This window comes from Chrysemys picta, unplaced genomic scaffold (assembly GCF_011386835.1).
Source record: "Chrysemys picta bellii isolate R12L10 unplaced genomic scaffold, ASM1138683v2 scaf1, whole genome shotgun sequence".
Lineage (NCBI taxonomy): Eukaryota > Metazoa > Chordata > Testudines > Emydidae > Chrysemys > Chrysemys picta.
In genome coordinates this window covers 2,336,641-2,359,298 of record NW_027052708.1, presented here as the reverse complement: position 1 = coordinate 2,359,298, position 22,658 = coordinate 2,336,641, and the positions used below count along the sequence as shown (strand labels likewise).

The 22,658-nt window shown below is 47.6% G+C and overlaps 3 protein-coding genes across 7 annotated transcripts in view; 2 read left to right on the top strand and 1 right to left on the bottom strand.

Moving 5' to 3' along the window:
• LOC135977481 (deleted in malignant brain tumors 1 protein-like) overlaps window positions 1-22,658 on the bottom strand; it is a 723,293-nt gene that overhangs the window by 5,568 nt on the left and 695,067 nt on the right. For all 4 annotated transcript variants that reach the window (XM_065578743.1, XM_065578741.1, XM_065578742.1 and 1 more), the window contains 3 exons: window positions 21,171-21,485; window positions 2,903-3,217; window positions 2,359-2,664 (listed from right to left, as the gene is read on the bottom strand). In XM_065578743.1, the coding sequence (XP_065434815.1) occupies window positions 2,359-2,664; window positions 2,903-3,217; window positions 21,171-21,485 (936 nt within the window). The remainder of the gene's footprint in view (window positions 1-2,358; window positions 2,665-2,902; window positions 3,218-21,170; window positions 21,486-22,658) is intronic.
• The window catches only part of LOC135977486 (olfactomedin-4-like), a 689,021-nt gene that overhangs the window by 272,290 nt on the left and 394,073 nt on the right, over window positions 1-22,658 (top strand). The gene's annotated exons all lie outside the window — the stretch shown is intronic.
• Window positions 1-22,658, top strand: part of LOC112061359 (scavenger receptor cysteine-rich type 1 protein M130-like) — a 737,202-nt gene that overhangs the window by 624,437 nt on the left and 90,107 nt on the right. The gene's annotated exons all lie outside the window — the stretch shown is intronic.

Sequence of the window (22,658 nt, the reverse complement as noted above, 5' to 3'; positions counted from 1 at the left end):
TTAAGCAAGGTGAGAGCAAAGAGAAAGAAAAGTCCGTTTATGTGTAAGGTAAACAAAGCCATTGGGCAAACAAGTAGGGGACGATGACCCCTTAACAATCTCGATGGGGGATGGAGGCTGCACCCCCAGGAAGCCTTCCTGCCTCTTCAAACAGGGTGAATGAACTTTGGGAAGATTTGAGCAGAGGCAAAAAGGCATTTTGTTATCCATCACCTCAGGGACAGAGGAGGAGCAGGGCCCTTTGAGGTCATGGAAAGTGGATTCTCTTGGCCTGGAACCCAAGAGTAGCTGGAACTGACTCAAGGTGAGAAATCTGCTTAGACAGAGACTGTAACTTGCTGGAGTTAAGTTTTAGTCACTAGAACACGTGTTTTGTTTTCTTTTACTTGTAACTATACTTGTGTCTTGCACTGTTAATTATTCTTCCTTAAATATCTGTTCTTTGTTAATAGACTCACTCTAGTTTTATTACAAGACCACCGAAGTGCTGTGTATGGAACTGAAGAGTAAAATCCTCAGCCAAACTAGCAGGCTGGTGTCTCTTTGGAGGCAGCGCACTTGATAACTTCTGTGAGTACCCAGTGAGAGGGACTGACCGCGGCCGAATGCCGTCTCTGGGGAACTCGGGCACTGGGGTTCACTGATGGGTGAAGGGGAGGTTTGGACTGGCAGAATCCTGAGGCGTTGCTAGCCGGGCAGGCGAGCTGGTGTGGCAGGGAGCTGACAATAGCTGAGCAGCACAAAGCTCTCACTTGCTGAGGCAGAGCAGTAACCGTGTCTGACAGTTCTGAGTGACCTGAGCAAGGCCTCACATACCCTCACTTTCACCATCTGTAAAATGGAGGGGATAATAATCCCACCTACTGCCCAGGAGCTTTGTGAGGATCAACTAATGTCTGGACAGTACTTTGAACACATCAAGTGCTACAGAAAAGGTGAGTGCTCTGAAGAATCAGATCCTGGGGGTCTCAGGTTGGTGTCCCACCACCCCAACTTAGTGGAGACTTTGGAAACTTTGGCTTTAATCACCAGAGATAAAACTTTCAAAAGCGCCTAAATGACCAGGAGCCTAAGTCCCTTTTCAAAATGGAACTTGAGCAAAGAGATGCTGAATGGTAGTGGGGCTCCATGGTAGTGGGGCTCCTAAGTTGACTTCCATTTTCAAAAGTAAGTCCCTAAATCACTGATCACTTATGGAAATGTTACCATGGACAACATCCACCCAGTGCGGTGAATGATGCAGGAGCTGAGTGAAACAAATAGTTTGAAAGCATCCAATTAGAAGGTATCATAATGTGTATGCAAAAGGGGGCAGGGGGAATTAGAAAGGATAACAAACAAACTGATGGTATTTCCTAAATTTGGAGTATTTGACTTTGACTAAATAACATTATCCTTTTTTTTTTTTTTTTTTTTTTTTTTTTGTATGTGACGTAAATATTTGAGCTGGTTGAAACTCCCAAATTTTTTCCTGTGAAGTATTTCAAATGCAATATTTCAGTTTTTCTCTAGATTTTGACCTTTGAAAATGGAATGAGAATTATTGTTTAGATTCTAACTAAAATGTTTCATTTCAACTTCCATTTCAGTTTGACAGTTTAAGATTCTCCTGTCTCCTCTCCTGTTTTATTTTTTCCTGTTTTTCCCCACTGTAGAAATTTTGGGAAAAAAAATAAAAGTATCAGGAAGCAGGAAAAACACTTCTGAACCTTTTTCACCTGCAACAGTGTGATTTTTTTTTAAAGGGTGTGGGGGGAAAATGCTGCTTTCTTTGTGGCATGCTACCAAAAATATCCTCAGGAACTCATGTGAGAGACGGGAAATAGTTATGATCAGCAGTTTATAATTCAGCCAAAATGGAAGGAATTTCACTGAAGTAAGGGGAGTTCCTGGCCCCAGCACTGACCCCTTGCTGAATTGCAAAGGCCATCTGCAAGCAGTGAAGGCATGAAGGGTTCTCCAGAAGGTGGTGAAAATATTTTATAATAGTAAGAGTGAAGCAACCTCTAGAGAGGGGGCCGCTCCACCTGTAATTACTGGAGTAATGATTTGAAGAAGGATGGAGACAGTGGGTTGGTGACATTTATGAAACTCTAAGGACAAATTCTGTCCCTATTTACTGCCCTGCATAAGCACATGTTTGCTGAAACTCTTCCAGGAGAATCCAGGGCTTTCCCTGGTCATAACTATTCTGGTGATGATATATTTAATTTTATTTTATTTGTAATATATTAATTATTTTTATACGTGGTTTAGAATCTACCTCCCTCTCCCCTTGCTGTGCCCTGAGGTTCCAATGCTCTGGGGTCAGTGTCACACACTGAGGGGCAGGTGTCATTAATCCAGCATTACACTTACCTGAGCAAACCACACTGGCATCATTGTCATGGGAGCACTGAGAGGCCCCCAGAGCAGTAACAGGGCATTGGCTCAAATGGGGTTCAGTCCCTTTACAGTGATATGTGTCTGTCCAGACAGAGCCAGTTCCCTTCCCAAAATACGCTTCTCCTGGAGCCGATACAGCGAATCCACAGTCGAGCTGATGACAGAGAACGTTGGCATCTGGTAAATCCCAGTGTGAGTCACAGAGGGTTCCCCAGGCACCAAGAACCTGGATCTCCACCCTCCCTGAGCACTCTGTGCTGCCATTCACCAGCCGGAACCCTGTGTGCCGAAGGGAGAAGGGGTTTAGAGAGGGAGCATTTAAGATATATTGTAGCAAATAGTTAAAGAAAGGAAAGTCAGGGGGCACTTGATCCCTTTCTCATTATCTTGGCTTGTTTGGGGTTTTGATCCAACCCTATCGAACCCAGCTCCCTATACAGTGAGATCAGTACATTGCTTCACCCTAATCTAGAATACATGTCATTGGTATTTTAAAGATATTGTGCTGAATTCTTACGTGAGCATATGACACCGGCATCATTTATGTGTGAGCATCTCTGATTCACTTGTGATATCCTGGGACAGGAGAACAGGAGAGACTCATTCCCCACACACTGGAATTCTTCAGTCAAGATCTCGCCTTGTCCTTCTCCAAAGTCACCTCCTCCTGGGATAGATACAGCTATTCCACACTGTAGTTCATTACAGATAACGTTGGCAACTTTGTGATCAAAGTGTGCATTACAGACTGTTTTCCACGTGTTTCCATGTTTTATCTCCACACGTCCTGAGCAGGCACCATCTCCTCCAACCAGCCGGGGTTTAATATGTTCTAGAAAGACAATGGAGGCTGAAAATTATAAAGGGCGTTTGGGAGTTTGGGTGCTCCACTGGTATAAAACTTTGCCTAAAAGCTCATACTGGGTCAGTGGCAAAGTGAAGGCAGCAATAGAAATAAAAAGGCAATATATTAAAAAATGGAAATAGTGGGAATTTGAGCAAATCAATATACATTAAAAGTTATTATATGAAGAAAACTGATAAGGGAAGCTAAAGAGATCAGGATAAAATCTGTGACTGGGAGGACTATGAAAAATAAGGAGTTTTTTTAAGTATATTAGAAACAAAGAAACAAACAAACAATTTGTAACAATGCTATAGGCCCATTAGAAATGGAGATGGTGAAATTGTTAATAATGAGGTAGAAAAGGCAGAGGTGTTCAATACACATTTCTGGGTTTGAACAGCAGCAGGATGTCTATTCATATCCTGTGAAGAGGATGAATCTCTCTCCAATCTATTGTTACCTAAGGAGCATGTTAAATGGCATTTATCAGGGATCAACATTTTTTCACATCAGCAGTGAAATAGTTGATAAAACCATAGAATAATAGAAATGTAGGGTTGGAAGGAACCTCAAGAGATCATCTAGTCCATCTCCTCACACCAAGGGAGGTTTAAGTACACCTAGGCCACCCCGATAAATGTTTGTCTAACTTGTTCTGCAAAGTCACCAATGATGGGCAGTACACAACCTCCCTACGTACCCTGTTACAGTACTTAATTATCCCTCTAGTTAGAAAGTTTTTTCTAATATCTAATTTGAATCTTATTTGCTGCAATCTAAGATGATTGTCTAATCCTACCCTTGGTGAATATGGACAAAAATTGACAAACAACCTTTCAGTTATTTGAAGACTGTTATCAGTTCACCTCTCAGTCTTCTCTTCTCTAAACTGAGAATGTCCAATTCTTTCAACATTTCCTCATAGATCATGTTTTCTAAACCTCTTACTCTGTTTGTTGTTGTCCTCTGGACATTTTCCAGTTTGTCCTTATCTTTCTTAAACAGTGATGAGAAAAACTGGACACAGAACTCCAACTGAGGCCACACCAGAGCTAAGTAGAGCAGGACAATTACCTCCTGTGTCTTATTACATATAACATTCTTGTTAATACAACTCAGAATGACATTTCCCTTTTTTACAACAGCATCACAACTTTTCAGATTGTGATCCACTATAACCTCGAGATCATTTTCTGCTGAACTGCTGCCTAGCTAGTTATTTCCCATTTTTTTTAATTTGAGTTTTCATTCCTAAATCTAATACTTTGCACTTGTCTTTATTGAATTTCAATTTAGTGATTTCAGACCAATTCTCCAGTTTATCAAAATCATTTTGAATTTCAACTCTGCCTTCCAAAGAGCTTGCGACCCCTCTCAGCCTCATGTCATCCACAAATTGTGTACGTGTATCTCTACTCCATCATCCAAGTCATTTACGAAAATATTGAATAGTACCAGACCAAGGACAGTGTTCTTCTTTATTTATCCATAGGAACACAGCAATCACAGAGAAAAGAAATCCATCAACCTCATGAAAAAACTCGTACAGATACAGACAGACATCATCTTCCTTTTCAAATGCAAGCAGATGGACATCATACCAAAAGGACTGAAGGTAAAAAATCCATTACAACTACATATCACACAGACTATGCTGAGAGACTGTGTCACACACTCTCAAAGAAACTGCGAAACCACCTGATCAACATCCTATACAGCAAACAGGGAAAGATTAAGAATGAGCTCTCAGAACTGGATACTCTCATAAGAAACCAACCTTCCACACAAACTTCCTCATGGATAGACTTTATAAAAACTAGACAAGCCATTTACAAGACAAACTTTGCCTCTCTACAAAGGAAAAAGGACATTAAACTATCTAAACTGCTACATGCCACAAGCAGCCACAACAGTAGTTCCCTTAACCCACCCAGCAATATTGTTAATCTTTCCAGCTATACTCTTAGCCCAGCAGAAGAGTCTGTCCTATCTCGGGGCCTCTCCTTTTGTCCCTCCAGACCCATGAATATGATACAGTTCTGCGGTGACCTAGAATCCTACTTTCGACGTCTCCGACTCAAAGAATATTTCCAACATACCTCTGAACAGCATACTAACCCACAGAATCCTCCCTACCAGCACTACAAAAAAAAGGATTCTGCGTGGACTCCTCCGGACGGTCGAAACAACAGACTGGATTTCTACATAGATTGCTTCCGTCAATGTGCAAAGGCTGAAATTGTGGAAAAGCAACATCACTTGCCACATAACCTCAGCCATGCTGAACACAACGCCATCTACAGCCTCAGAAACAACCCTGACATCATAATCAAAAAGGCTGACAAAGGAGGTGCTGTCGTCATCATGAATAAATTGGAATATGACCAAGAGGCTGCGAGACAGCTCTCTAACACCACATTCTACAGGCCATTATTCTCTGATCCCACTGAGGATTACCTAAAGAAACTACACCATCTGCTAAAAAAACTCCCTGACAAAGCACAGGAACAAATCTGTACAGACACATGCCTAGAACCCCGACCAGGGGTATTCTATTTGCTACCCAAGATCCATAAACCTGGGTATCCTGGATGCCCCATCATCTCAGGCATTGGCACCCTAACATCAGGCTTGTCTGGTTATGTAGACTCTCTCCTCAGACCCTACGCTACCAGCACTCCCAGCTATCTTCGAGACACCACTGACTTCCTGAGGAAACTACAATCCATCGGTGATCTTCCAGAAAACACCATCCTGGCCACTATGGACGTAGAAGCCCTCTACACCAATATTCCACACAAAGATGGACTACAAGGTATCAGGAACAGTATTCCTGATAATGTCACAGCTAACCTGGTGGCTGAACTTTGTGATTTTGTCCTCACCCACAACTATTTTACATTTGGGGACAATATATACCTTCAAGTCAGCGGCACTGCTATGGGTACCCGCATGACCCCACAATATGCCAACATTTTTATGGCTGACTTAGAACAACGCTTCCTTAGCTCTCGTCCCCTAACGCCCCTACTCTACTTGCGCTACATTGATGACATCTTCATCATCTGGACCCATGGAAAAGAAGCCCTTGAGGAATTTCACCATGATTTCAATAATTTCCATCCCACCATCAACCTCAGCCTAGATCAATCCACACAAGCGGTCCATTTCCTGGACACTACTGTGCTAATAAGCGATGGTCACATAAATACCACCCTATACCGGAAACCTACTGACCGCTACACTTACCTACATGCCTCCAGCTTCCATCCAGGACACACCACACGATCCATTGTCTACAGCCAAGCTCTAAGATATAACCGCATTTGCTCCAATCCCTCGGATAGAGACAAGCACCTACAAGATCTCTATCAAGCATTCTTAAAACTACAATACCCACCAGCTGAAGTGAAAAAACAGATTGACAGAGCCAGATGAGTACCCAGAAGTCACCTCCTACAAGACAGGCCCAACAAAGAAAATAACAGAACACCACTAGCTGTCACCTTCAGCTCCCAACTAAAACCTCTCCAGCGCATCATCAGAGATCTACAACCTATCCTGAAAGATGATCCTTTACTCTCACAGATCTTGGGAGACAGACCTGTCCTCGCTTACAGACAACCCCCCAACCTAAAGCAAATACTCACCAGCAACCACACATCACTGAACAAAACCACTAACCCAGGAACCTATCCTTGTAACAAAGCCCGATGCCAACTCTGTCCACATATCTATTCAAGTGACATCATCATAGGACCTAATCACATCAGCCATACCATCAGGGGCTCGTTCACCTGCACATCTACCAATGTGATATATGCCATCATGTGCCAGCAATGCCCCTCTGCCATCTACATTGGCCAAACCGGACAGTCTCTGCGCAAAAGAATTAATGGACACAAATCTGACATCAGGAATCAAAATACTCAAAAACCAGTGGGAGAACACTTTAACCTGTCTGGTCATTCAGTGACAGACCTGCGGGTGGCTATATTACAACAGAAAAACTTCAAAAACAGACTCCAACGAGAGACTGCTGAGCTGGAATTGATATGCAAACTAGACACAATCAACTCCGGATTGAATAAGGACTGGGAATGGCTGAGCCATTACAAACATTGAATCTATCTCCCCTTGTAAGTATTCTCACACTTCTTATCAAACTGTCTGTACTGGGCTATCTTGATTATCACTTCAGAAGTTTTTTTTCTCTTACTTAATTGGCCTCTCAGAGTTGGTAAGACAACTCCCACCTGTTTATGCTCTCTGTATGTGTGTATATATATCTCCTCAATATATGTTCCATTCTATATGCATCCGAAGAAGTGGGCTGTAGTCCACGAAAGCTTATGCTCTAATAAATTTGTTAGTCTCTAAGGTGCCACAAATAGTCCTGTTCTTTTTGCGGATACAGACTAACACGGCTGCTACTCTGAAACCAGAAAAAAGAATAAAGCAACTGAAGGCCTACAGGCCTATGCCTTAAGTAAACCTCAGTATTTCCCTCAAAACCTGGGCTGCCTCAGCTTATCCCAGGAACCCCTGCTTCTGGGGATTGTGTTTCAGTCTCCTTCCCTGCAGACCCTGCCTCACCTCCTCTGTTCATCAGGGCTCCCCTGTTAACAATTCCCAAGCTCTCTGTTTAAGGTTTCCCACCTCAGGGGTCCATCCCAAGGAAGGGGGCTTGTACTCAGCTTGGCCAGATGCAAAAGTTCAAAAGCCCTGATACCTGTATTGTCAGTTAAGTACCAGTAACTGGATTCTATGAAACCATTGTCTGCCGTCCTGGGACATGTGGGGAGCTCAGATGGGGGTTACCCTTTGAACCCTGGTAGGAAATGTGAAAATAGCAGTAAAAGGGATTGAGGTCCACATAATATTCACAGAAATACAGATATAGCCCATGTTCTTTGCAGGGGTCATAGTGGACAAAGAACTGAACATTAGCTCCCAGTGTGATGCTGCTGCAAAACAACTAAGATGATCCTTGGATGTATAAACAGGGGAGCAATGAGTACAGATGGCTGAGATGCAGGATTTCCAGTGTACAGGAAATTTCACTACTTTACAATGTCCTGTGAACTGGAAATCCAGCTAAAATTTTGTTTTGGAAACTCCAGCCCATGGTGTATCCAACATGAAATTTGCTCCCAGGAACCCCAACAGATGCGGAGTGACACTGACATTCTTGTCAGTTTCACCACTGTTAGCATCAGGACAAGCATGTCAATTTCTCACAGCCACTGCTGGGGCTCTGGGGCAGCCTCATCATGTGGCCTGCCCTGGACTGGGGACCCCCGGGCCTCCAGATTCCTTGGCCAGCTGGAAGCCTAAATAGGCATATGGCCGAGTCTGGGACATTCTGCAAGGCAGGGCTGCCACTGAGCCACAGACCCTGGGACACCAGAACCCATCCAAGGACTTCCAGGATCCCTGATGCAGATCCTGGAGCCGAGCCTTGGTGAGAGCTGGGGCTCCCAGGGCTTTCAGGTTCCTATCCCATGGCAGAGAGCCTGAAAGCATTGGCAGGGCTGCCCTGGAGGTACAGACCCTAGAAAGACCAGGGTCTCCAATTCTGGGGCAATCTGTATGGTGGGGCTGCCCCAGAGCTGCAGAACCTAGAAGACTGGGGTACCCAGCCCCCAGACAATCTGCATGGCAGGACTAACAGGAGCCACCAGGGAACCTGGCAGGGAACCATGGACATTTCCACCAGACCCTGCTTGTGGTTTCGAGAAAGTTCGTTGAACCCAATTCACTTTCATGATAAATGTTGAGTTCAACAAACTGGCATTTTCCAATGAAACTCTGGTTTGCCAAATAATTTCCAACCAGCTCGAGTAGGGAGGTGATTTTTCCTCTATGTACTGCACTGGGGAGACAGATACTGCATCTGCTTTTAGTGTCCACATTGTAAGAAGGATGTTAAAAAATGCCAGGGCTTGAAAATGTGCCCTACAGTGAGAAATTTAAGGAGGTCAGTCTGTTTAGCTGATCAAAAAGATGACCTAGATGTGTCTTGATTTCAGTGTGTCGATACTTTCCCCTTGGCAAAACAATGGATGATAAAGGCCTTCTTAATCTAGTGGGGAAAGGCATAACAAGAACCAATGGATGAATGTTAAAGCCAGATAAATTCCTATCAGAGGTAAGGCATAGGTTTTTCACAGCAATACTGATGAAGCATTGGAACAAACTACCGAGGGAAGCAGAAGATTCTCCACCTCCTGAAGTATTCAGAACAAAATTGGATGCCTTTCAGGAAGATATGCTTTAGCCAAACACAAGTGCAGATGAAGTACAGGAGTAATTGGTTTAAATTCTATAGTTTTTCTTACCCAGGATGTAGGACTAAATCTAATGCTCTCTTCTGGCCTTAAAATCTATACAGCTATGAATTAAAAAGAAAGTTAAAGTTTGCAAAGTGAAGCACTCAAACGTTCAGAATGCCAGACTTGTACTTGCCTGTGAAACCTTCATTAGTCCCTTTTGTGACTATGCTTGCAGGTTCATTGTCCAGAACATGAACGGGGCAAAAGCATGATTGGTGTTGCAAAAACACAAACACTCATGAGAAGTGCTAGGCACTGGCACGTGCATAAACACATTCCAGAAGTATGGTACCAGAACACCCTGATACAGGGTTATGGTGTAAACGTACTCCCCAAAGATGATGAAAGGGAAAAAAAATTACTCTCTCCTAAAGATAAGGTCAGGATGACAGGATGATGGATAGACATGTTTTGATCAAACCAACATGGACAAGGTGGTAACTAGCCACGGCAGAGGGTAACTTGATTTTATCACAGTATAAAAGACAGGTCATGGGGAGAAGTGTATTGGGGTGTCTTTTTCTGGCCTCGGGGGCGTGGGGAGTGGAAAGTCTCACCACTCACTGAGCCAAGTCCATTGTAAGGGGCATAGAGGTGCCCGTGTAACTGTAGACATTGATCCGGGGAGCTAGTACTGTGCTTTGTCAGCAATAAACCTGAACAAGCGCCTTCGCCACTGAACCGAGTCTGTGGTCTTCTTGGGCATTTGATCGAGACCCGCTGCATCAGCTATCTGCGCAGAGCTGAAAACACACACAGAGAGAAAACACACACAGCCAACAACTGACAATACCTGCGAGGTAGGGACTTGTTATTATCTCCATTTTATCTATCCAGTTCCAATCTCCACTCCTTAAGCTTCTCATCCCCAGTCCCAGTCTCCTTGCCAAGCTAGTCCTGGACTTCACCTCTGGCTTCCCCAGCCAAGACCCAGTTTCCCCCCTGTTCTCTGTGCTGCCCCTCCTCTCTGGGATCCTCAGCTGATCTGTTTCTCACTCTTACCCTTGCCTTGAGTTGTCCTGTCTGCCCCAAGCCCCAGTTTCCCTCCCTGGATGCATCATGCACTCTCAGGGTTTCTCTCTTCACACACTTAGTTTGTGGCAAACTGGGGTGTAAATTTACCTCGCACTAGCCTGCTGCACACTGAGTGTCCCTGTGGAGCCTGCTGCTGCGCACTAACATTTCCCTAATGCTTGGAAATGGGGTAGATCAAAGCACACAAGGGAACTGCTAGGGCTCCTCTTTACTACCACACTAAATCTGTGTCACTGTATCGATGCAGCAGCACCAATTTAGCGTGTCTGGTGAAGACGCATTATGTTGATGGGCGAGTGCTCTCCTGTCGGCATAATTAGTCCACCTCACTGAGAGGCAGAAGCTCTGCTGGTGGGAGAGCGTCTCCCGCTGACATAGTGCGATGTAGACACTGCTTTAAGTCAATGTAAGCTCGGGGAAGGGGGTTTGTTTTCACACCCCTGAGCGAGGTAACTTACATCAACATAAGCAGTAGTGTAGACAAGGCCTCAGTGCGCAACCACACTGTCCTCATGGGCACTTGGTTCCTGGCAGGACAATGCAGGGTAGATTAACACCCCAGCTTCCCACAAACTAAATGTTCATGTAGATCTGCTCTCAGTCTCCCCCACCTGGGCTGCTTATTCCTGTCTCTTTGCCCCCTTAGTTTTAGACTCTCCCCACACTCTGGCTCCTTATCTGGTCTGTCTCTCCTCACCCACCCCCAGTTCTTTCCCACTGGTTCCCAGTCCCAGACTCCTTCTCCAGTCAGTCCCAGTCTCCCCCAGCTCCCAATCTCCTTGCTCAGCAAGTAACAGTTTCTATCCCCTGACTCTTGTTCTATTTCCTCCTCCCAGACCCAGTCTCCTTGCCCAGCCAGTTCCCATCTCCCACTTTCACTCCCAGTCCCAGTTTCTCGCTTCCCACCAGTATCCAGTCTCAGAATGTCCTTCTGTTCCCTGGCCACTCCACAGGCTCCTTGTCCCAATCTACTCTCCTCCTCTCATCGGCCCGGTCTGATTCTTGTCCCTTCTAAATTCAATTCAGGTGGTTTCCTTTCTGCACTGCCTGGGCCCAGTAGGGGAAGACAGTCTCCCTGGGATAGAGTGCCGGGAGTGACAGATGAGCCTGCACTCGGATTGTGATGCTGGCAGACCAGGTGACAGCTCATGCCAAAGCTCCAGGTCTCATTGACTTCTTACAAATGCAGAGCCTGGCCAATTCATATGTGTATTAGTATTGGTCAAAGAGATTATTAAATATGCAAATGTGTAAGAGTGTTTAATCTTCCAGAAAACTAACAGGATGTTATTTGCATTGTTCTCACTTATCTGTATCCCGTTATAACGCAATAGCAAACATTTACACTGTGTATAGCCCTGTAACTAAATAACCCATCAAAGGAGAACGAAGTCTTGTGGAATGCAAATGAAGGATTTTAACAGAAAAGTGCTAATTTCAAAGCAAGTGGTCATTGTGTGTGATAGTCGGAGGCGAACACTCTAAATGCATTCCTCGCTCTCTGTCATCAAAGGAAGAGTGCACATAGGTAGTGACCCTGTCGGCTTGTTTTCTGCGAGAAGAAGCTATAAGTACATTTTTACGGAAAGATCCTTCATCTCTGGACTGTCTGGATTCTAATAGGTTGGAATAAAGGAACGAAAAGACAGAGATCTCTGGAGTTATTTTTGGTAGCCCTGAGAGACTTTGTGGAAATTGGCAGATAACTACGTCTCTGCTAACATTTTGAATTATAGACTGTGACTCACCTGTACATATATTTTACTGCTCTAACCTCTCAATAATTCTCATTTCCTTTTCTTAGCTAATAAATCTTTAGTTAGTTTACTATAGAAGTGGCTACCAGTGTTGTCTTTGGTGTAAGATCTAGGATACCAATTGATCTAGGGTAAGTGATTGGTCTCTTGGAATGGGAGCAAACTGAATGTGGTGTGATTTTTGGTGTAAAGTAACCATTTAATCCAGCTTTTCTGGGGGGCAAGATAGACTGGAGAGTCTAAGGCAGTGATGTGCGCCCTGCGGGCCGCAGATTGCCCACCACTGGTCTAAGGGCACTGTCTGTGACTCCATGGTAAGACTGTTATAGTAATCTTCCAATTGTCCCGGGGGGTGCTCAACTCCCGCTCTGCCCCCAGTCCTGCTCCCACTCCATCCCTTCCCCAATGCCCCCCCTGCCTCTTTCTATCCCTCCCCCGAGCGCGCCCCATCCCTGCTCCTCCCCCTCCCTCTCAGCACCTCCTGCATGCCGTGGAACAGCAGATCCGGTGGGTGGGAGGCACAGGGAGGGAGGGGAAGGAGTTGATCGGCGGAGCTGCCGGCAGCCAGGAGGCGCTGCGGGGGGGATCTTGGCTGCTTAGCACCCGCAAATTTTTTGCATGGAGTCGGTGCCTATGAATCCAGGAGTGCAGATTTGTTACTGGCCTGGTGAAATCTAATTATAGACCACACCACCAGTTTGCAGTGTGTGCCCTGTTTTCTGACAGTCTGCCCTGAGGTAGGCACTCACAGTCATGAGCCCGTCCAGACAGTGTGACACTGATCTTTTAGACTTCAATTAGTTCTTCAAAGAAAGCTGACTTGGGTTATTAGCTAAGAAGGCTCGCAGGCTGGGTGGATAAAGAGCCAAGTAGCCCATCAGCTGAAATCTGATAAAGAAGCACAGGCAGGATGCCCCTGGTGGGGAAAGAGAGAGGGGAACAGAGCTAGCTGAGCCCAGTCTCAGAAAGGCCTTAGGGAAGGGAAATCTTTCTTCCCCTCAGGTCCTGACGAGAGGGCCAAAAACACAGAGGATACTGTACACAGACTGTTGCATGGGAACTGTAGTGCTATTGGTGGAGGGAACTCAAAATCAGTGGCACGGTGAATGCACAATTAGTGGAGTCTAGGCTGTTTCTATTGTTGCTAGAGAATTTACATCTGCGAGGGCCTGTCTGTTTTCTGCAGAATTTCAAAGTCCTGGCAACGAAGCTCATTTTTATAAAGTCCTGCCATCATCTTTATTTTCTAATCATGCTAGGAAATTGAATATCACCCCCGCTTCACCTCCCCCATGTTAAGAGGATGCTGAGTTTTTGGATAGAAACACTCACAATTCAAAAAGGATTGAGATTAAACACTTACCTTTAGATCCCATTGCCGGGGGAGCTGCTAAAATGTTTAAAATTCTAAAGGAAAATATTCTATTCTTCCTTGTGCTGTTTGCACAGGAATTTATTAGTCCTACTAACTGTTTAAAAGAGAAAAGTTAAAAATAAAACTTGTAATGGGTCCATAGTTGTAACGTTAACTATGGAGTCACAGAAAATTCCTCCATAATATCATATTCTTGTGCTGGGTAAGGCTGAGATATGCTTTTGGCTGAGACCTCTATGCTACACCAGACCTACATGGTATCAGAGAGCCGGGACAATCACCCCATTGCCTGGTGGGAAAAGGGCTCCATAAACACCCTGCTCCATGTGCATCTCCCAAGCTACTCTGGCTGGATGCCTGGGTCTGGATTTTAGCCTAAGGGTAAAAATTTCAGATGTGCCTCAGTGACTTCAGAGCCTACATGTCCTTTTCAGGGCCAGATTTTAAAGGACATTCAGGCACCTAGGTGTGCAGACAGGCATCTACTGGGACTTTCCAAATCTCCTGGGAGTTCGGCACCAGGCACATTTGAAAATCCCACTGAGCATCTATCTGCATTAATAGACACCTACATATATTTTAAAACCTGGCCCTTGGGCATTTAGGAGCCAAAGTCTCACTGAAAGTCAAAGCAGATTGGGCACTGAACTCCCATCAGCCTCTTTGACAATCCCAATGTAAATTCATGTACAATTTTTTGAACAGAAGTTAATGGTTATAAAGAACCAGACACATTATTTGTCAACAGGCAAATTCACTAATTCAATGATTTTCATTAAATGTTTCTCTGACAGTGACTAAGTTTCCCAAATATTTTTCCCCAAAAGGGGCAACTGGCAGCCCCAGCCACAGGGCCCTGTGGGGCAGACAGCACCAGCATCACTACTGCCCTGACAAACGACTGCAGCAACAAGAAACCTTCCACCCTGCAGAGCAGGCAAACTCCTGGCTGGATCAGAGATTCCTGATAAGCCTCCACCCCTGGCCACAGGTCCCACAGCTGGGCTGAGACCCTCCATGACACTGACCCACATTCAGAAAACGAATGGGAAAATGGGAGCCATTCCAAGGGAAAGGAAAGGCCTGGCACTGGAACAACTGGAATTGAGAAAGTGAAAATGCTTCACAGTCACAGACAGAGGTACGTAGTGGCCAGTGCCCTACAAACACTGACCCTACTCCCCATTCAGAAACAATCCCACACCTGTTACATTTTACAACCCTTTTGCCCCCTCTCACAACTCCCTCCCCATTACTCACAAGGTTCCAGCTAACACTCTCCTTTCACCGTCCCATCATTAAACACACGGACTGCTTCCATCTCCCATCTCACTGCTGCAATCCCCATGGCAAGAAGATGCCTGTGCTCCGCCACTGACACACCCTACAGAACACAGCGCTGAAATGATGCATACTGGATCCCTCAGGGTACAAAGGCACCTCTTCCCTTTGGTCACATGGGTGGCTCAGAACCAGATCTCATATCACAGTCACAGCTCTTCGAAGCTGCTCCAACTCATCACCTCCACCATTCAGTACAGCTACACCTAACACTAGGGTTACCATTCGTCCGGATTTACCCGGACATGTCCTCCTTTTTGTGCTAAAAATAGCGTCCGGGGGGAATTTGTAAAGCACTCAAAATGTCCGGGATTTCCCCCCTCCCCCGGCAGAGCAGAGCGAGCGGCTGGGAGGGCTGCAGGAAAGTCCCGGGCTGGACTCAGGAGCAGCTGTAGAGGAGCCGGATCCGCCCTGCATTCTGAGCAAGTGTCTCAGCCCAAAGTGCAGCCCTCCCCTTTTGCAACTGGGAGCGGTTTCTGCCATGCAGCGTAGCAAAACGGGAGCGAGAGCACTTTGTGCTGATACAAGGGCAGCTCTCCCCTGCAGCCCGGTCCGGCAGCACTGTGCAGGGCCAGGGACCGGGTTTTGTTGTGCTGGGGAGCGCAGCCACGTGTCCGGCTCGGCTCGCACAGAGCCCAACACCCTGTTCTGAGCAGCAGGGTAAGGGGGGCAGGAGAAGGGGCAGGGAGGTTCTGGAGGGGGCAGTCAAGAAACGGGGGGGGGGGGCTTTTTGGGGGGAGTGGAGAAAGTTTTGGGCAGTCAGGGTACAGGTAGGGGGTAGGGTCCTGGGGGGCAGTTGGGGGGGTCTTAGGAGGGGGCAGTTAGGGGACAAGGAACAGGGAGTCTTAGGTAGGGGGTGGGGTTCTGGAGGGCAGTTAGGAACAGGGGTCCCAGGAGGGGGCAGTCAGGGGACAAGGAGCGGGGGGGTGGGGGGCTGGGAGTTCTGGGGGGGAGCTGTCAGGGGGCAGGAGTGGGGAGAGGGATCGGAGCAGTCAGGGGACAGGGAGCAGAGGGGTTTAGATGGGTTGGGAGTTCTGGGGGGGGCTGTCAGGGGGCAGGAGTGCGGAGAGGGATCGGAGCAGTCAGGGGACAGGGAGCAGAGGGGTTTAGATGGGTTGGGAGTTCTGGGGGGGCTGTCAGGGGGTGGGGAGTGGTTGGATGGGACGTGGGAGTCCCAGGGGTCTGTCTGGGGGTGGGGGTGTGGATAAGGGTTGGGGCAGTCAGGGGACAAGAGGCAGGGAGGCTTAGATAGGGAGTGGAGTCCTGGGGGGCAGTTAGGGGCAGGGGTCCCAGGAGGGGGCAGTCAGGGGACAAGGAACGGGGGGAGGGTTGGGGGTTCTGGGGGGGCGGGAAGTGGGAGGGGCAGGGGCGGGGCTAGGGCGGGGCTCCTCTCGTCCTCTTTTTTGCTTGCTGAAATATGGTAACCCTACCTAACACAGGAACTGCAGCTGGAGCACATGCAAATAATTCCCAATAGAAATGGCTAGTCCAGCTCCAGGGGACAGAGTTAAGGCTGCCTTGGCATTCACCTTAACTCTGTATTACCGTGTTTCCAGGGGTTTGAATTTTGCCCAAGTCGATGTCCTAGAAGGGCACGAGATACCTCCTGGCAACCTGAACTCTGTGTGAATGAAGTCTCTGTCAGTGAATTTTAACTTAACTCCACAGTCTCTGACATGCGGAGCTGTCTGTCCACAGGCAGTAGGGAGAGTCTGGCCTTCATTGCAATGAATGAACAACGGCCTCCTGTCTCGGGTGGGACTCGTAGAGCACAAGTGACGATAAATAGTCACAGGGTGAGAAATGTTTAACTCTAGCAGTGACTGCAGGGCTATGTGCACACAGAGGGCTCAGGTCTCCATAGCGCTGTGTGTAGGCAGCTGCACTCATGTAAAGGTGGTGTAAAGTGATCCTTACACATCACTACTAGTGAATTACACCAACTCACCACCTCTGAAGTGATTGTTGCCTGTGTGAAATAGATGTAACTGCAGCTAGACTGTTTGAGTTCACGAGACAAGAATCACGCTCCAAAAGAGAATGAGGCTGAACAAAGAAGGAGTGGTTTGCAAAATCTATACTGTGCTCAGTCTCCAGTGCGAGTCTGGGTAAATTGGATGCAAATGGCTGGAGTACGTGCAAAGCTGGTGTACAGGGTCCTACTCGATAACCATATTTAACAAGGCCATGCTCTGTGCTGACCTCGCTGCTGTTCTTCCCTGGGGAGACAAGACTGTTTTTATGCTCCCCAGCTGGTACTGCCTTGTGTATACAGGATTTCTGCCTGGCATGTAGGCTGTGGGTAGGGCCCTACCAAAATCACCGTCCATTTTGGTCAATTTCACTGTCATAGGATTTTAAAAATAATAAATTTTATGATTTCAGCTATTTAAATCTGAAATTTCACGGTGTTGTAATTGTAGGGGTCCTGACCCAGAAAGAAATTGTTGGGGAGGTCGCAAGGTTATTGTAGAGGGGATTGCAGTACTGCTACCCTTATTTCTGTGCTGCTGCTGGTGGTGTCACTGCTTTCAGAGCTGGGCAGCTGGAGAGCGGCGGCTGATAGCCAGGATCCCAGCTCTGAAGGCAGAGCCACCGCCAGCAGCAGCGCAGAAGTAAGGACGGGATGGTGCGGTATTGACACCCTTACTTCTGTGCTGCTGCCTGCAGAGCTTGGTCCTCAGTCAGCAGCCGCCATTCTTGCAGAACGAAGGGTGGTATGGTATGGTATTGCCACCTTTCCTTCTGTACAGCTGCTGGCAGAGTGCTGCCTTCAGAGCTGGGTGCCCGGCCAATAGCTGCTGCTCTCCAGCCACCAAGCTCTGAAGGCAGTGCACAAGTAAGGGTGGCAATACTGCAATCCCCCTAAAATAAGCTTGTGACCTCCCCCCCGCACAACTCCCTTTTGGGTCAAGACCCCCAATTTCAGAAATGCTAGTGTCCCCTGTGAAATCTGTATAATATAGGGTAAAAGCACACAAAAGACCAGATTTCACTAGGGGGACGAGATTTCATGGTCCGTGACACGTTTTTCATGGACTTGAATTTAGTAGGATCCTAACTATGGGAATTGTGATGTATTTGCCTTGGTGCGATATGGATAATTGGCAAGGGAAGTTTTGTGCGGGTGCAGGATGTGAAAGCCATGGGGCAGACAGGAGAGGTGGGAGAGAGGGAAAGTGGCAAAGCAGCTGAGCTGATCACTGACTGGTAAAGTGAGGCCTTTCAACATCCAACCAGTGCTTGTCCGGAGTGGGAAGGGTCATTGTGCAGGCTAGTACATGTGAGCATTGCCCTAGCACAGACTCTGGGCAACTTTATAGCAGCTGTGTCTGGGCAGCAGAACACTCAACTGTGGTGATGAAGTGGGAATCCTGTGTAATAGTTTTATGAATGGTAGGTAGGGCAGTGACTTACCTGGCTAAGGATTGCTACCCAGTCAGCACAATAAGGTTACAAAGCTCTATTGGGGCAGAGCTGAAGACATGTGTCACTTAACTATCTAGGGTGGGATGAATGAGTCATCACAGGACTGGCTGGAGCCCACCAATATCAATGAAGGATCCTGAAAGACAATGGGAACCTCAGGGATTGAACAACTGACAACTAACAAGGGGACACTTGAGCAGGAAGAACATGTGAACTCAGCAGAGGTCAGCAGGAGGAAGGAGTCTAGTCTGTGAAAGAAACATATTGGACCAACTCTGAGGGTGAGATTTACCTGTAATCAGTTTCTTAATGTATTAGGTTTAGACTTGTGTGTTTTGTTTTATTTTGCTTGGTAACTTACTTTGCTCTGTCTGTTATTACTTGGAACCACTTAAATCCTACTTTTTATGCTTAATACACTCACTTTCGTTTATTGATAAACCCAGAGTAAGTGATTAATACCTGGAGGAGCAAACAGCTGTGCATATCTCTATCAGTGTTATAGAAGGCGGACAATTTATGATTTTACCCCGTATAAGCTTTATACAGAGTAAAACGGATTTATTTGGGGGTTGGTTCACATTGGGAACTTGGAGTCTGGGTGCTGGAGATAGGTGACCTGCTGGGCAATTTTTGGTTAGAGTCTGCAGCTTTGGGGGCGTGGACCAGTCCTGGTTCTGTGTTGCAGCAGGCTAGCGTGTCTGGCTCAACAAGGCAGGGTTCTGGAGTCCCAAGCTGTCAGGTAAAATGGGCTCAGAGGTAAATTCAGCATATCAGGTGACAGTCACAAGGGGGTCTCTGTGATCAAATCTGTCACAGTGCCAATGTGTGATAAAGACCCAAAACAAAGGACACAAACTGATCATTGACACATGAAACAAAGTGCTGAGGAATCTTTTCCTTTAGTGTAAATGTCTCTGTAACCTCACATCAATGATTCTTTATTTCTGAGGTAAATAATTTTCAATACTTAACGTGAGGGGACACTCAATTTATGTGGCTCATCAGTTGCTTTAGTATCATGATGAGTTACATCCGTGAAAAGAGGTGCACTGGAGTGGGATGGTTGGAGTGAGGGTTTCTAAGATAGGTAGGTTTCCACTTTGCATTTATTCAGCATTTGCCTTGGAACTGCTTTTGCCTAATTCCCAGACAGCAGGTCGAGTTCCTTTGTACCCTCTGGATACTCCCCAAATCTCCTGAGTAGCAGCGACAGGCCCAGAAGTTTAGGGTTTACAATCCCTGAGTTGCTGCAGCAGAGACAAGAACAGGCCCAGAAGGGAATGGGGGTGTGGCTGCAAGGTTACTGCTTTTAGCTCCTCGCACTATGCAAAGGAGCTCCTCGCTGCACTTGTGTATTTCAGGTACAAAAAGTTTGGAAAATAAGAACAGTGCAGCTCAGTCAGTTACAACAGAATCAGCCAAGACATTGCGACTACAGGGCTCCCCTTACATGGGAATCTCAGAATCAAGCCCAGAGAGGGAACCTTGGCCCCAGTGGATCCTTGCAGCAGTGCTGAACCTGGCACAGGACTGAGAGGGGAGCCAATGCACCCCCATGTGCTGGGGGTTACTCCACTTTAGGGCCTGATGAGGAGGTTCCCATTGTGCCAGGCATATTTCTGAGGGAAAGAGCGGGGGCTGCTGGTGAATGTGGCCCCTTTGTGCTGCCACAGCCGGGGCCGAGAGGGCACAGAGCAGAGTGAACACTCCCCACATTTTCTGGAGATCCTGTCAATGAGTTTAGTAAGTGAGTGGTCAGGTGGGAGGGGGAGACATAAACCACTGACCCCAGCACTTAGGTGTGAACTCACTAATGGTGGTGATCAGGGACTAGCAGAGAGGTGCAAACTGAGCTAATCAGAACAAAGAGGCGTTATCGCTGTTCAGCCAGCTGTAGTGATATGTGTTCCTACTAAATCTTACCTGCTTCAGGTGCTGTTTCGCTCATTGCATTAGTCACTCTGTGCAAATGCAGGCGTATTTCTTGCACTAGTTTTGATGAAGCCAGATTATGTATACACGTTTATTTCCTAACTGCAGAGTGCAGAGGGATCCAGGTATATTCTCCATGACATTACCCTGGGGGGAAATTCTGCCTCACCCTGCATGGGAAGACAGCCAGGCAGGCTGTGGAATAAAGAGCTATGCTTCATGTGGGAGTTTCCTGCCAGACGCTGCGGGGAGATTCAGGGAAGGAAGGAGCCCTGTGGAGCAGTGTAGCCAGTTTTTGCCCCCTCCACCTACCTCCAGCTGTTTTGGCCCCTACCACTTGCCATGGTCAGGCTCAGGGCTCCTCCCCTGCTGCCTCAGGGGAAACCTCCACAGCACTTGGCCCCGACTCCTGTCCCAGCAGCCACAGGCAGGGTCACAGCTGCTGATGGTGCCCTGGGAAGACACTGGGCTGCTGCACACAGGCATGTACCAGCACAGACCTGCTAATGGGGCCACTCACAACAGCAACTGCCCCCTGTTGGCCGCCTAGAGGACGTTGCAGCCTGTTCATCCCCACTCTGCCCAGGGGAGCTCAGGGAGAGACTGGTCAGCTAAATGCTGACGCCAGTGCAGGGCAGTCCAGTTCTGAGTCACCAGGAATGTCACACATGGGTTCAGTCCCTTCTCTCTCATGGGGAATTTCCTACGGGGCTGGTTGGCCGAGTTCTTACCTGAGCAGATCACTCCAGTGTCAAAAGAATGAGGGCAGGGGAATGCACCCCATCCTCTATGACTGCAGTCCCAGAGAGCTGACTCGTCACCACCACAATCAACTAAAAACAGCCAAGTCGGTCCAGATCCTTCTCCAAAATGAGCCCAGCCAGGGGCACTGACAGCAGCTCCACATCCCAACTGCTTACAAACCACCTCAGCATCTTCCATGTCCCAATTGGTATCACACACTGTCCCCCACTGATCCTGGTGTTTAACCTCCACTCTCCCGGCACAGGGGCTGCCTCCATCCGCCAGCCTCAGCTCATCAGCACCTTCAAAGAGAGACACAGAGCAGGGTCAGAGCGAGCAGGGAGCCCCCTCCCCAGCGTTATCACAGCAGAGTCCGCACCCAGCAGCAGGGGATCTGCGCCCAGAGCCAGGAGAATGGGACATGCCCAGAGCTGCCTCATGGCGACACCTTCTCACATCTCAGGGCCTCACACTCGGGGCTGTCAGTGCTGCAGCTCTCACCATTTTATCCCCACTCTGGTGGTTTGGGGTGTTTTTACCTGTCTCATGAGAACACGATGAAAGGTGCCAACTCACGGAGTTTCCCTTATTCCAAATGGCGCCATCTCCTGTCACTGGCACTGAAGCCAGCGAGATGTCGCCATCTCCCTACAGTCTGTCGGCATGTGGGAGTGAGGCTGCCCTCAGTAAAGTTGGCTGCCACTTCCCACTGTTTTCAATGAGGCTGCTCCTATATAGCTTAGGGGGCTGGACAAGACCCAAGGTCTGTGAGGGGCCGCAGAGATCCTGTGCAAGGAGGAGGGGGGAGTGAAGGGAGCAGGGTCCTGGGGGGCAGGAGGAAGATTCAAGGGTTACAAGGAAATGGGGTGCAGGTGGTGTGTGGGGAGGAGTGAGGAGTGGGAAGAGTAGGATGGGCATCTGGAGCAGGGGCATGAGGAAGGGATGGGGAGGGGAGGGAAGGTGGCTCTGCAGGAAGGGAGAGGAGAGATCTACTGTGGGGTTCAGGAGGCAGGGGAGGGGCAGGGGAAGGGAGGAGGGTGTAGATTGGGGGGAGGAGGGAGAGCTGGAAAGGAGCAAAGGGGACTGGAGAAGGAGGCAGGCAGGAGGGAGGCGAGGAGCGTGGAGGGACAGGGAGGTGGGGGTCTGGAGCACAGGTGCATGAGGTCGTAGTGGGGAGGGAATGGAGTCTGCAATACGGAGGGCAGGAAGGAGGGTGGGGAGGGGAGGAGCCTCTAGATTGTGGGGTGTGCTTCACAGTCTCAGGTAGAGAAGTTGCAGGGTGGGGTGGGGTGAGCCAGGGAAGTGTTGCTATTTGCAAAAGGCTAAATCAATCTGGTCGAGTTATGATGACATTATAGCTCATGTGACTGGTTAATGTCAGTGTGAAGGTCTCCAATATCTGTAACTCACCCCTGAACAGTAACAGAAGTTCTGAGTGTGAACCACGCTGCATGAATTAGCTCAGTGGGCCTCAA